This window comes from Narcine bancroftii, chromosome 12 (assembly GCF_036971445.1).
Source record: "Narcine bancroftii isolate sNarBan1 chromosome 12, sNarBan1.hap1, whole genome shotgun sequence".
NCBI classification, from domain to species: Eukaryota; Metazoa; Chordata; class Chondrichthyes; order Torpediniformes; family Narcinidae; genus Narcine; species Narcine bancroftii.
The window spans coordinates 33,842,915-33,858,719 of record NC_091480.1 but is presented as its reverse complement, the minus strand read 5'-3'; the positions used below and the strand labels follow the sequence as shown (position 1 = coordinate 33,858,719).

The 15,805-nt window shown below is 43.1% G+C and overlaps 1 protein-coding gene across 2 annotated transcripts in view; it reads right to left on the bottom strand.

The window, feature by feature from the left end:
- LOC138747636 (uncharacterized) overlaps positions 1-15,805 on the bottom strand; it is a 173,632-nt gene that overhangs the window by 8,736 nt on the left and 149,091 nt on the right. For both annotated transcript variants that reach the window (XM_069907052.1, XM_069907054.1), the window contains exons 53-57: positions 14,882-15,084; positions 13,335-13,497; positions 9,986-10,095; positions 7,113-7,235; positions 5,611-5,752 (exon numbers count right to left, since the gene is read on the bottom strand). In XM_069907052.1, coding sequence (XP_069763153.1) covers positions 5,611-5,752; positions 7,113-7,235; positions 9,986-10,095; positions 13,335-13,497; positions 14,882-15,084 — 741 coding nt within the window. The remainder of the gene's footprint in view (positions 1-5,610; positions 5,753-7,112; positions 7,236-9,985; positions 10,096-13,334; positions 13,498-14,881; positions 15,085-15,805) is intronic.

Genomic DNA, 15,805 nt, shown 5'->3' with positions numbered 1-15,805 from the left:
GGGGATAAAGCTGAAAAGGGGATTTAGGATATAATTGTAGTCATTATCAAGAACAATAAAAAGCAAGGCTTGCACTGGATCATTTGATCGGTTATTTTACTTTGCAGTTGGAATCAACCACAGCTGGCGCTCTCACATCACAAATAGGCCATTTCGTGGAAGGGACAGCAGAATCCCTGCTTTAAACGTTTATTTTAATTACAGTTGAGCAGTTTTATTGCAGTTCTTAGTTGCTTTTAATTCCAAGTAGCTAACAGGATTCTCAGAAGATGCCTTGCTCACATCTGAACTCACTCTCCGGGTTATTCACAAAGGTTTCTGAATTACCACCGATACTCTTCTCTGATAAACTGAACAGAACTAACAAATAACTGAAGATAAACCACTTGAATAGCCATTCCATTCAATTAATTTCACAAAACATTCGTGCAACTTGTGATGCAATAATTTGGAAGATTGGACGTCATTTTCCTTTTGGTCTAATTAGCTATGATTAAAGCAAAACTCGTTGTTCAATGGCACTCTTTTACTTCCAAGTCTTTGCTGAACTCCCCTTTTACACTGCAACAGGCAGGTTATCTCACCTGTTAACTAAACTATCTGTAAGGAGTTTGCACATTCTCCCTGTGTCTGTGTGGGTTTTCTCCAGGTGTTCCAGTTTCCTCCCACCTTTCAAATCGTAGAGGGGTTGTTGGTTAATTGGGGCATTTGGGTGGCATGGGCTCTTGGGGTGTCACCATGCTGAATGTCAACATTTAACATTTAAATTTCCTGGGTGCCAACATCTCGGAGACCCTGCACTGGGGCCTCCACGTGGATGCCATCACGAGGAAGGCTCATCAGCAGCGATACTTTGTGAGGAGTTTGAGGAGATTTGATGTGTCACCGAAGACTCTTGGAAAATTTCTACAGGTGGAGAACATTCTGACTGGTCGCACCACTGACTGATATGAAGGTGCCAATGCACAGGACAGGAAAAGAATACAGAGTTGTGAACTCAACCAGTGCCATTCTGGGCAGCAGCCTTCACTCCCTCGAGAACATCTACAAGAGGCAGCCCCTTAAGAAAGCAGCATGCAGGCCATGCCCTCTTCACACTGCTACCATCAGGAAGGAGGTTCAGGAGCCTGAAGATAAACAACCAGCAGCACAAAAACAGCTTCTTCCCCTCCATCATCAGATTTCCGAATTGACGATGAACCACAGACACAACCTTTTTCCCTTCGTTTGCACTATAATTATTTATTGTTTAAATGCAATGTTTGCACTTGTACTGTTACTGGAAATCAACGCATGACATTAAATTCTGAATCTATGGAATCTCTACATTTAAATTTAAAAGCATGGTTTGAGATGATTTAGCTTTTCTAAAGATGATAGCCATGCTGAGTCAAAAAAATTCTGTAAGATTCCATTATTCCATGTTTATCCCTTAAATATGCCCAGGAAGTTGATGCTATGCAATAGTACAGGCCCTTCGGTCCTCGATGTTGTTCCAACCCATATATCCCTTTCTAAAAAAAAGGTACTAAACATTCCCTACCCCTTAACCCTCTATTTCTCTTTCATCCATGTGTCTAAGAGTCTCTTAAATGCCCCCAATGTTTCAGCCTCCTGGCAAGGCATTCCAGAAAGCCACAACTCTCTGTGTAAAAAATACTTACCTCTGATGTTTCCCCTAAACTTTTGCTCCCTTAACTTTGTACATGTCCTCTGGTGTTTGCTGATCCTGCCCTGAGAATCCTAGCTTTTAAAGTTTGGAGCATTTGATCGACTACCAGGAAATGAGTGTAGTTGCCAAGATGTTAGATCGCATGGCACTATGTTCCCTTGTGCCATGTGATACAGTTTCAAAGAAAAAGGGAGTAAACTCGGCCTCACAACATGGATCACGTGATTCATTCCAGTTCCTCTGTGCACGTGCCAAGTAATGCACAGAGGTTGCTAAACATCCATTGGGGAATTTGGGGCACTCTGGGTATATTGTTCACATTGCAATGGACCACCTTTGGCAGGATGGAACTACCAAGGGGAACTCTGCTCAGGTGTGTCCTCTTTTAATTATTTACTGATGGGCTATCAGGTTCACCAAGCTTGTGAGCCTCGCCTGACTTGATTTCACCCCCAGATCCTCCCAAATGGACCAGCCTGGACAATAATTTCAGTCCATCATTTGATGACTGTGGGCCACCCACATTACTACCCATTCAGATGCAGTTAGCATCTGAATCGCAAACCCACTTCCTCTTTCTTGAACCTTCTTCCTCCCTCCTGTGATCTTCCAGATGTAGATAGGACTTATCTGATTTACCTCAAGAATGGCAACCTAGATTGTATACCTAAAATGGATGAGAGGAGGGGGGGTGGGGGGGGGTGGCTTGGGAGGAGGGAGGTGGGGGGGAGAAAAAGTCACTGTAAATGTGTGAAAAAGAAAAAGTGTATATCATAGCTATTGTGATTTATGGTGTGAAAAATAAAAAATTAAAAAAAAAGAATGCTGTGCTGTTAGACTGAATCTTATACCAAGTCTATTCAGTAATAGCTGAGGGATTGAGTTTACATTCAAATTATTAATGGCTTGCCACCCAGTGGTCACAACAGGCATTGCAGGTATTGCTGAAATTCCAGACAGACCCATTGATGGTGATAATGAGTTCACTGTCATAAATAGATTTCAGGTTTATTGTCAGAGTCCATACGTGACATCTCATTCAACCCCAAAATTCTTTTTTTCTCAGATGAAGCAGAATTACCTCTCAATGGTAGTGCAAAAAAAAACTGTATACAGCATATACATGTAAACAAATAAAGAACTGCAAACAGATAACATATGTAAACAAACCGACTGTGCAATACAGAAAGAACAAAAGAATATCAATAAAGTGCACAAGTGCGAGTCCTTAAATGAGTCCCTGGTTGAGTTTGTTATTGAGGAGTCTGATGGTGGAAGGGGAGCAGTTGTTCCTGAACCTGGTGGTGCGTGACTTGTGGCTCCTCTACCTCTTTCCTGATGGTAGTAGCGAGAACAGAGCATGTGCTGGGTGGTGTGAACCCTGCAGCTGCTACTTGGGTGGTGTGGATTGCTGCTGCTCTCCGATGCCCTGGGCTGTGTCCACTACCTTTAGGACGGCTTTATGCTCAGGGCTATTGGTGTGCCCACACCAGACTGTGATGCAGCCAGTTAACATATTTTCCACCACACCTCTGTAGACATTTGCCAAAGTTTCTGGTGTCATACCAAACCTCCACAAATGCCTGAGGAAGTAGAGGCACTTTCTTCACGGTGTGTTGGGTCCAGGAGAGATACTCTGAGATAGTGACTCCTCAGAACTTAAATTTTCTCACCCTCTCCTCCTCTGATCCCCCAATAATCACTGTATTGTATACCTCTGGTTTTTCCCTTCCTGAAGTCAACAATCAGCTCCTTGGTTTTGGATCCATTGAGTGGGAGGTTGTTGTTGGTGCCCCATTCAGCCAAGTTTTCAATCTCCCTCCTGTATGTTGACTCATCGCCTTTTTTTACAACCCACAATACAATGAACTTATTTGTATTATCCAATTCGTAGACCAGCAAGGATAAAAAGGACAAAGGTACTTGCTCCTTCCTTCAAAACTTCTTAAATCAAACCGTTGCTCACTATTAATGTTTTACCTTCCTCCCAGGTAATGTACTATTTCTAGGCTACTGATAAGATATTGTAATGAGCCCAGAGGACCCCAAAACCCAGCAGCAATAGATATTCATCATGACAAATGGTTACTTAAACAAAGGTTGCTTTTAATTATCTTTAAAAATGAAAATAGAATCAAACTTTAACTTATCTCTATTGACTTACTTTACCTAACTTAACCCCCTTCTAATTCTAAGTGCACGTGTATGTAATATGTGTATAAGTTCAGAAAAGTTCTTTGGTTCACAGACCAATCTCACTTCTCATTCCTCCAAGTTCACTGGTTGCAGACAATTCTTATACTGAGCACAGAATTTAACATTTATAAAGTTCACCAGGCTTTGGTGCTTGAAAGGGAAATGGTTACCACTCAGGAAGGTTCTTGTCAGTTTTCAGAGAGAGATTTCTTGCTCCTTTTTAATCAGCCACTTCAGTGTCTTGGTGACAAAACTTGCCCCGTCAGGGTTCTCCAGATGATAACCTCTTTCTTTCAGGTCACCATAGAGTTCCTTTTTGTTTCTCTTATTCCAAGTGAAACATTAGGCAGCCAGTCCTCTCCTCTTGGATGGGCTTTGATCAGGCCATCTTACAACTGGGCTTTCCATAAGTTTGCTAGCTTGTCCTGTTCTAGTCCCAGCTACTGTCTGCTGGCTGTAACACTGTACAAGAGATCTCTGTGTATCACTCTCTCTCTCTCTCTCTCTCTCAGAGAGAGAGCCTGTTTGACTCACTCTGCTTGCAAAACCACATGACCCTCTCAGAACAACATTCTCTTCCAGACAGCAGTGGTGCCAACATGCTCTTTCATCTGTTGCCTTTCAATTAGTGAAGACTCGAGCACTCTTCAAAAGCTCTTGCAAAAGCTCTGCAGCCGATACCTCTACCATGGGGCAGAGCTCCAGTATTTTAAATAAGATCTGGTTTTAGTGTTTGTATGTGATCTACTCTAACAAACCTTTTTCCCAATTTATCTCCCAAAACATATCTATATACTCTGTCACAATATATTTCAAAGTGAAACCTAATGCCACGCAGACCTGATGTGGAAATCAGTTACTGTCTTTTTGAGATAACAATGCTAAATTTGGTGGAAAAACAAAATGTGCAGAGAGTTTGCAGATATAGATCAGTTAAGTGAGTGAGCAATGGTCTGTGAGATGGTACAATGTTGGTAAATGTGAGGTCACCCAGTTTGGAAGCAAAAATGGAAGATAAGAGTATTAGTTAAATAGTGAAAGACTGCAATTGTTAGGACTCGGCAGTGCTTGTTCAGAAATCGCAAAAGGTTGGCTTGCAGGTGCAACAGGCAGCCAAGCAGGCAAATGGGACTCTGGCCTTCATTGTTTGAGGGTTTGAATTTAAGAGCTGGGAAGTTCTGCTGGCTACTGGTAAGTGAACACCTGGAGTACTGTGCACAGTTCTGTCCTTCTTATTTGAGGAAAGATATACTGGCTTTGGAGGTGGTACAGAGGAGGTTCACCAGGTTGATTCCAGAGATGAGAGCGTTAGCCTTTGAGGAGAGATTGAATTTCCTGAGATTATACTCGGTTGAATGAAAGGGGATCATACAATTATGAAAGGGATAGACAAGATGGAGGCAGGGAAGTTGTTTCCAATGGCAGATGAAACCAGAAGCAGAGGGTAACGGGAGTAGATTTGTGACAGAGATGAGGAGGAACTGTTTTTCCCAGAGAATAGTGAATCTGTGGAATTCTCTGCCCAAGGAAGCAGATGAAGCTGCCTCATTATATTTAAAAATAGATAGATTTTTACCTAGTATGGAAATTAAGGGTTATGGGGAAAGGCAGTCAGGTGGAGGTGAATCCACTGCCAAGATCGGATTCAACGCTGGAGCAGGTTCAACAGGTCAGATGGCTGACTCCTGCACCAACCTCTTATGCTGTTACGTAACATTTAGTTTGTAAAGGTTCAAGTTTACCGCACTGTGATGGAACTTGCAGAGGAACAAAATTCCTGTTGCACAAGTGAACAAAGGCAGCTGCTAGGGTACAGCCGGGCCGAAGATCCGAGGATTCACACATGTCATTCAGGCACATGTCATAGAACGGTGCTGGATCTACCTGAAAACATGGCAGAAAAAGTGCACACATCTTACATTTTCAACATCTCCAGACATACAGTAATGTTCATCACCAGTTATGAAGACTCTATTCCATGTCACTGATAACAGATAACTACTTTAGAACCATAGAACACTACAGCATAGAAACAGGCCTTTCACCCATCTAATCAGTGCCAAACTATTATTCCACTTCGTCTCAATGGCCTCCACCTAGATCATAGTCCAGGGATGGCCAAACTTGCTTTACGTAAGAGCCACAAACAATAAACTTTGGAAGTTTGAGAGCCGCAATCACGTGATCGCAACCACGTTGACTAAAACTACCACTGTGAGCACCGGCTGGTATGATTCCTGTCTTAGCCACCTTACTGAACATGCTGTTGTATAGAACGATGATGTACAGGATGACCCTGGAATTTCCACCTCAAATGTTGCCATAGTCCTTCATATCCATGTACCTCTACAAATTTTCCTTAAATGTCAAAATTGAGCTCACATTCACTTCAGCTGGCAGCTTGTTCCACACTCTCACCACCATCTCCGTTAGGTTCCCCCAACGTTCCCTTTATACTTTTCACCCTTAAGCTCAGCAACCGAAGGACCAGCACATGCTGACTTGCGGAGACTGGCTTGAGGGAACCATGTATCGGAACCAGGATTCGAGGGGATGCTGAGGGCAAGAAGGGCCTCAGGTACAGAGAGCTTTCTGATCATATCAGAGGCTTGGATCTGGAGTTCACGCTGTTGACGGTTTTAGCTGGGGTCTGTGCGTCTGCAGAAACAATGGAGGTGAATCCACAGACACTCAGTGACTCTGGAGGACTCTCTTTTGCTTCTCTTTCTCCTATTGTCAGGGGTATTGGGCAGTGCTCATGGCAATTCTTAATTTGCCTTGTAGCAGACAAATGTTGGTCTATCATGTATATCAGATTTTTAACATATTATTATGTGATAATAAAAGGAACCTTTGAACCACAAAATCCCATGAAAGGATATCCCCAGGTCCTGGTATTTCTTTTCCCCCCATGCTTGTGGACAGCACATTGAATCTGAATCTCCAATGAACAAGGGGAATGAGCAACCTGCCCCACCAGACTGATGCATCAACCTCTGGATATCCCCACAATGATACAAGAAGGTGACGCAGAAAAGGTTCCCCCCCCCCCCAACACCCAATAGGCAGCGCTGCAGATGAGGGAGGTGGGGAAGCCACAACTCTGGTGGGATCAAGGTTCCTGCAAATCCAGGACTGTTGACACCTCAATTTCAATTCGTGCATTGTGAGGAAAAGTTAATTAATATGGACACTAGGTTCGTTAACTGAACACTTACAACATCAACAATACACAGTGACTTACCACTCGGAAACAGTTTCTGAGAGGTGAATAGGTGCCTTTCAATAAAGTTTTACAGAAGTATTGAAAGGCACTGCCAAGGCACTGCTTAGTCTTCTTGTACGTCGTGTGGCACACTGGATCAATCTGTTTAGGGTGGATAAATAGATATTTTACCATGACTCAAAAGAAATAAAAATCTTACCGTTTTCAAGGAGAATTTTGTCATTAATGCAAGACCAATACATTACTTCTGTTAGTCTAGTAGAGTTGAACAAGGGAGAGCAGTTGATGGATTACAGACATGCAAGACCTGTGAGGCTTGTGAATGCAGAAATTGCAGTGTTTATATATTGCTACCATGGCAATATATAAATGAGTTTGTTTACACAAAAACCTTCATACAAATTCGATCACTGCATGTTCTGCACTAACACATCCAGTGAAACAAAAGGTTTCTCCACTCAGTATTGTCTTGTAGAAGCTTCATTCCTCACTGGACACTAACTGGCATTTCTCAGTAGATTTCATTGGATCAAAGAGGGATACAGCCATGATTTGCACAGGTCTTCTATTCACAGACAGAGCAAGAGCTTCTTGCCTATGAGAATATGAATAAATGGGTGGGACACATATTGGTCGCTGTGGACATTGGACTGAAGGGCCTGTTTCCACACCGAGCGACTCCATAAATCAAGAAATAGGAGCAGAAGGAGGTCATCTGGCCTTTGAGCCTGCCCATCATTCAGTAAGATCATGGCCGATCTGGCCATGAACTCAGCTCCACCCTCCTGTCTTTCCCATGTGACTCTTAATTCCCCTACTGTGCAAGAATACTTTGCTAATGCACAGGACCAATGTACAACAAGAGTGTTGGTTGGTGAAATGTTACAGCTTCGTGTCTGTGATCATTGGAACTTCAATTATTCAGGCACACTCTTGCACTTCGTGACTCAAAATTTCCACACCAGCCCCAAACTGAATTTTAAATGTTCATATTTGGTGTAACTTTGGAGCCTTGTTTTCTGTATTCAACCAAAGTAAACAGAGAACATGATGTGAAAGGTTATTTAGTTTCACATTTAAAATGTCAAATAATGACGAGACAAATGCAGGAAGGAAACCAAAATTCTAACGACGTGGTGTTAAGATAACAACTTTGCTCAATGTCAATAAGGTGAAGGAGATGATCATTAACTAGATGTGAGGGGGCAGAGATCTTGGGAATGACCTGGACCAATCACATTGTCATGACCACCAAGAAAGCGCCCCAACACCTCTTCTTCCTTCAAAGACTAAAGGAGGTTTAGCAAGTCCCCCCCTTGCCTCTCAACAATTACTTTAGGTACAGCATTTGGCAGGAGACACCTCAGATGCATCACAGTGTGGTATAGGAGCTGCTCAGCTCAATAATGCAAGAAGCTGCAGAAGGTTGTGAATGCAATTCAGAACACCAAGCAAACTTCCCTCACTGCCATTGGCTCCATCTGCATCTCCTACTTCCCAGGAAAGGCAGCCATCATACTGAAGGATGGATAAGTGGTGGATGGAGCTGAAGGTTGTCGAATGTTACAGGAGGATATAGACAGGATGGAGAATTGGGTAGAAAAGTGGCAGATGGATTTCAATTGGTTAAGTGCGAGGTGATGCATTTTGGAAGGACAAACCAGAAGGCTGAGTACAGGGTTAATGGTCAGTTACTTAAGAGTGTGGATGAACAGAGGGACTTTGGGGTCCAAATCCATACATCCCTCAAGGTAGCCACACAGGTTGATAGGATAGTTAAGAAGGCCTAGGGATGCTGGGATTCATTAATGGAGGGATTGAATTCAGGAATAGAGAGGACATGCACCAACTCTACAAATCTCTGGTGAGACCACACAGAGTATTGTGATTAGTTCTGGTCACCACATTATAGGAAGGATGTGGAAGCTATTGGAGAGGATGTAGAGGAGATTTATCAGGACTTGTTTGGGAAACAAGTCTTATAAGATAAGGTTAGCAGAGCTGGGACTTTTCTCTTTGGAGTGTAGAAGGATGAGAGGAGACTTGATAGAGGTGTACAGGATTATGAGGGGAATAGATATGGTAGACAGCTAGCACCTGTTTCCCAGCACAGGATCAGCAAACACCAGAGGACATGTGTACAAATTTAAGGGAGGGAAGTTTAGGGGAGACATCAGGGGTAAGCTTTTTTTTTAACACAGAGAGTTGTGGGTGACTGGAATGCCTTGCAGGGAATGGTGGTGTAGGATAAAACATTGGGTGGGGGAACTTAAGAGACTCTTAGACAGGCACATGGATGAAAGAAAAATAGAGGGTTATGGGGTAGGGAGGGTTTAGCATTTTTTAGGAAGGGATATGTGGGTCGGCACAACATTGAGGGCTGAAGGGCCTGTACTGTGCTGTAGTGTTCTATGAAGGACACAACACACCCTGGGCAGACTCCTATCTTCCTCCATCCATCAGGGAGAATGCGTGAGAGTGAAATCAGGCCCCAACAGGCTTAAAGACACAGCCATCAGGTTCCTAAATGAACCTCAAAACAGTGCACTCATGCTGCCCTGACTTTGTACTAATTGATCAATTTTTCTATTGGACCTCTAATTGTGAACTCACCTTTCTCACCAACACGGCTGTATATCTGTTAGAGGTGACCTGTGCTTGCAGAAGAACACTTCTCACTGTACCAGGTGTAATGTTAAAAAAAAAAAGAAAATTGGACCCTCAGAAGGAAGAAACAAACCTCTAGAGGAGAAATAGGCAGCAGGCAATTAAACTACCCACAATAAGGAGGCCAGCATTGGCTGTGGGTGTGCTCCAGAGGTGCCGCAACTTGTTATTAGAGCGACTAGACCCCACTCCTCTTTTCTGATGAGATGGAATCAGTACTTTACCTGCCACTCCTCTGCAAACATTTGCACATTCTCTGCCTGTGAGTGGTTGGGAAGAGTGAACTCGTTTCCAGCCTCATTATCATTAGTTCCGAACAGACCAGCAGATATACCTGCAGACACAAGTGAAGGCGTTTGTAATAACTGCAAGTTATTCCATTCAGTTAGCAATTTTGCAATGAATGGCAGGGGTGTGTCAGGAGGAGTACCTGTACATACTTACTGACCCACCCCTCCACTTCTTCACCCAGGCCATTTATAAAAATCACGAAGAGTAAGGCTCGTAGAACGCCACTAGTCACTGAACCTTGCAGTGTACTGTGAATGTTACATAAACTAGCCTTGTTGCTCTGGAGATCAGAAGCCTCACTGTTTGGGGGAATAAAGCTGTCTCGTAATCTGGTCATGAGGGCCCGAATGCTTTGGTACCTCTTCCTGGATGGCAGGAGGAAGAATGGCGGGAGGGGTGTGTGGAGCCCTTCACGATGTTTATAGCTTTTCGCAAACAATGGCCATTATAAATGCCCATCATGGCAGGGAGAGAGACCCCAATAATCTCCTTAGCAGTCCTTACTATCCACTGCAGGGACTTGTGCTCTGAGATGCTCTTAATGCATCCCCTGTAGAATGTAGTGAGGGTGGAGGGTGGAATCTGAACTTTCCTCAACCTCCTCAGGAAGTAAAGGTGTTGTTGGGCCTTCTTGGTAATGGATCTGGTGTTGGGGGACCAGGAGAGATCCTCTGCCAGGTGCACGCCAAGGAATTTGGTGCTCTTGACTACCTCAAATCTACCCCCCGGGCTCTCCTGAGGTTGACCACCATCTCCTTTGTTTTGCTGACATTCAGGTGTAGGTTTTATCTCTGCACCAGTCTGTTAGTGATTGCACCTCCTCCCTGTCAGCTGACGCATTGTTCTTCCTGATGCGCCCCACCATGGTTGTGTTGTCAGCGAAATGTATCTTGCTGCACAGCAGTGGGTCCCCGTGTTCAGACTGATAGTGTTGGACATGCTGTCTCCGATCAGTCAGGAAGTCAAGAAGCCAGTTACAGAGGAAGGTGTTTAGGTCCATCAGGTTCAACTTCCTGATCAGGTGCTGTGGGATGATTGTGTTGAATGCTGAGCTGAAGTATATGAACACCATTCGAACATACAAGTCTTTATTTCCCAGGTGGGTGAAGGCTAGGTGGAGCGTGGTGGCAATGATATCGTCTGTAGATCAGTTGAGATGGTACACAAAATGCTGGGGGTCCAATGGGGGGGGGGGGGGGGGGCTTGATGTGCTCCATGATTAGCCTCATGAAGCACTTCATGACAGTGGACATGAGTGCCACAGGATGGTAGTCGTTGAGACAGCACACTGAGGGCTACTTCTGCACAAGGATAATAGTGGCCACCTTGAAGCACGTTGGTACGACAGCGCTGCTCAGGGAGATGTTGAAGATGTCTGTGAGGATGCCAGCTAATGGGTCTGCACATCCTCTGAGCATCCCGCCAGTGATGTAATCTGGTTCTGCAGCCTTACGAAGGTTCACCTTGAGTAGCATCTTTCTCACTTCAGCCTTTGTAAGACACTGTATCTGCTCGTATGGGGGAGGTATAGACTTCCTCACCTCCACATCATTTTTCACCTTGAAGTGCATGTGGAAGGTATCCCCGGCACAGGCAGCTGGTGGGGCTTTGTGGTTGGTGATGACATGGATGGCCTCCCACATTCAGAGTCCCAGAAGTAACTCTGAATCCTCCAGGCATGAGCCCTCTTTGCCTCCCTAATGGGCAGCTTGGCTCTTGTGTTGGCGAAGGCTGCCTTGTCAACCACTCTGAAGGCCGAGTCGTGATTCCTCAACAGCCCATGCACCTCTGCAGTCACCCAAGGCTTCTGGTTGGGGCAAGTAGAGATGGTCTTGGGCACGGTGATGTCATTGGTGCACTTGCTAATAGAGCTGATCACGGACACTGAGTACTCCTCTGACTTGATGCGGTCCCCGTCCATTGCTGCCTTCTTAAGCATGTGCCAGTCAGTGCTCTTGAAGCAGTCCTGAAGGACTGAGATGACTCCTGCCAGCCAAGTCTTTGCCTGCTTCATAGTTGGTCTGGAATGTCTGATGAGCGGTCTGTATGCTGGGATTAGCATTACAGAGATGTGGTCTGAGTAGCCAAGTTGGGCTACTATGCATCGGGGATGTTCATGTACCCAAGATCCAGTGCACCCACCCCCCTCAGTACAGAGTCCACATACTGATGTAATTTTGGTAGCACGGTCTTGAAGTTCGCATGGTTGAAACCGCGATGGGCAGACCATCGGGTTGTGTGTTCTGTAGGTCATTTATGGCCCCATACAGTGAGCACTTCCTTGGCATTTGCGCTGGGGGGGGTAGGGGAGATAGGTACACGCTGACTACATGGACCACGGTGAATTCCCACGATAGATGGAATGGTCTGCATCTGACAGCCACAAGTGCCTGATCAGTCAGAATATTTCTGCTTCGTTTATTGCATAATTTCATTCTGCACCACACATTGAGAGCAATTGGATTCTTGCAAAGAACAATCACACTTTCTTTCTCTCAAATTAAAGTTCTTCAAAATCAAACTCTTCTCAATTATAAATCAGGCATAACCACAACAAATTATATTCATATTCCACCTTTAACATGGCAAAATGTCCAGAGGCAATTCACCAAGAATTGATCAATCTCCTGGGATATATTCAGTGATAGGTTTCTACAAACCTCTTGTGTAAGACATTTCCACAGATACCCTTGTGAGTGAGCAAAGAAATCTGTCTTCCTCTCAGTTCTCAGTCTCCTGCCACGTAACCCAAATCTGTAACCCCATCTTCCGCACCAAAGGGAAGAGTCTTCCTCAGATTCCGTCTTTTCATCCCTCTCCGGATCCAATCTTTTATTCTTCTAAACTGCCTTCACATGTCTTTGGGTCAGTCAGTACAAAACTTGGTCAAAAATAGAGTTTATAAAGAGTGGTTTAACAGAGAGGGAGCGTATTTTGAGGAAGGAGCCCCAGAGCCTGAAGTCTTGCAAGTATGGCTGGCAACACAGCGATTAGACTGGGGACATTCAAGAGACTGGTAAACCTACTGGTAATTGTTATGAAATCCATTTATAGAAAACATTTTAGAAGTTTCAAACTGCATATTAAAATTTTTAATTGTCTCGTTAAAATCTTGTTTCATTCAAGATGACCTAGAATTAGCTCTTAAATTCATGGTTGAGGATTGCACTTGCTGTTCTCTACCAAGAGTCGAAGATTCCATTATCCTTTTTTTTTTAAAAATGGGGTGAGCCAAGTATACTCCTGCTTAAACATTTGACGGTTATTATTCCTACCACTAACCATGGTACCACCCAGGAAGCGTCAGACTGCAGATTTTATGTTGCATATCACACGATACAGTTGCTCCATTTTGATCTGACACCTTGACTTCAGTAAGGTCCCTTTTGACAGTCACTCCATTCTTCCTCAGAGGTAATTCAGCAGCTTTGCAATTCTCTTCAACCTACAGAAAACAACGCGTCTTACATTTTTCTTGTCTTCTTAATTGTTCAATTTCTTTTTTAATAAAAACAGCAATCTTAAAACCAAAAAGCTCAAAGGAGATAATCAGAATGAGACAGGGAAGGTGATACTGATGCAAATATTGCCAATAAACAGGATATATTTCAAGTTTCTGTTGGGTGTGAAATTACTGCAGTGATGTCCACAACTCAATCATACATTGACCTAGCAAGATGAAACACTAGCCAAGCTTAAGTAAAGCTGAGATTGTATGATGACTTAGACATTCTTGCTGTTTAAAGAAATTTTTGCACTAACATTTGCTGCAAAACCAATCTTTTGTAGGGAGTTCAAATCGGAAATAAAAACCGGAAAAGCTGGAAATATTCAGTATGTCAAGAATTCGCTGCAGAGATAGGAGCAGAGTTAAAATTTCAAGCTGGCACAGACGAGAATGGCCAAACAGCATGTTTTCTGTGCTGTAATGTTCTATAGTTATAAATTAACGACGGTTAGATTTTCTCACAAAAGGTCATTGAACTGAGACGTTAGTGTAACGATGCTAACTGGTAAATGAATTGCACACATTTTTTGGGGATTTAAAAACCCAGAATAAACAAACATAATGAAATAAGAATAAATTCATTGATAGAATGCTGGAAGATCAATAGTAAAAGAATAAAGATGCTAAAATGAAAGCACCAAATGTTCTCAATACTTAGCAGATCAGGCTGCACCTGTGCAGGGAGAAACATTTCAGGTCAATGAGCCTTCATTCTAAAGGTGAAAGGTCAGAAATGATAACCTGCTTCTCTCTCAACATAGGATAGTTGTACACTCTACTAATAAAAAGACACATTATAAGATAAATGATTTGAGACATCCAGAAGATTATACAAAGCAATTTCGATAAAATAGCACACAAGCATTTTTGAACGATGCAACTTTGAATTGAGACTATAATTCAGTGACATCCAATGTTACTTTTAAAAAGTTCCTTGGAAATTCTGGTCCAGATGTGAGAAGGAGCATTTGGAAGGGTGTGGAGAACCTCATGTCCAGGTATTGGGAGGACAAAGACATCTGCATAAATAGCAGAAGGAGTATATCACCCACCCAGTCTACCTGTAGTCGTCAGCCACCTCAGAGCCCACAAAAACTCAAAATGTAAGTGGCTCATCCTTAATCTCACAGGACTCCCTAACAGAAAAACATGAATTTTTAAATCTCACTTGGTAAATATAAGTTTCTCCTTTGACCTTCTAAACATCACTAATGACGAAAGCCCACTGATACGTTTGCCCATGAGTACACCTTTCCAAGGTCTTATTCCAATATTGCTATATATTGGTGCAGTCGGAATGTGTAAGTGACCACGTTTTCACCTTTACTCCTGGGTAGATATCAATGGTGGTCTGATTCATTTCCACATGAAGCAAATTTCTGCCATCATCGTCATGGCTCAGTAACACAGTGAATGTGTTCCTCTGGAAATCCTTAGCTAAAAGAAAACTGCACTTGCTGGCAAAATCATACATGTTCCCATCAAATGTCATGTAATGCTTGTTTCCAATGAGCAGGGCTTGATCTAGGAAACATTTGAGGAAAGAGTTTCAAGATTTTATACAATATTGCTCTGAATGTTGACATTACATTTTATTTTGTTAAAGTAAAAGCAAATTTACAATAACATCTTTCCCCTCTGGTGACAAGGAGTGAAGTCTCTTGGCAAGATTTGTTTCAAAACAAGTGAAAACTGGATTTTTCTGCTTATGTTTACCATGTTATAAACACCAGAATAATGAATTAGCCAGCATCTGGCATGTCACTTCTATAAAACTGGATCCCCATATGGTGGAAGAGTTGAGTTCTACACCACCAGTCAGGAAATTAGCAAGAACCATGAGACTACTATTTGGGGAGAAAACAAAATCAGTTGAATTCATTTGTCCACACAGAAAAGAGAGTAATTCCACCCCCTACCCCCACCACTCCACTCAATGTGTTGGTCTGTAAATATTTCCTTAAGGCTTAACCAAATGTTGATTTTTCCTGGAGTGAAGAAATGATCGTGGTCATTCGTCCTATATTTTCTTGTCACTAGTTAAATCTATCCTACTATAATTTTTAAGATGTACCCTGCATTTAAATTTTCTGCCTATCCGCTTCATGTAATTGATCGCTAAGGTGCTGGAGTGATGCAGCTGATAGAGTCGCTGCCTCACCCCATCAAAATCCAAGTTCAATCCTGACCTCTGGTGCTATCTGTAGAGTGCTTTCATTTCCTTTCTGTGACCACTTGCATTTTC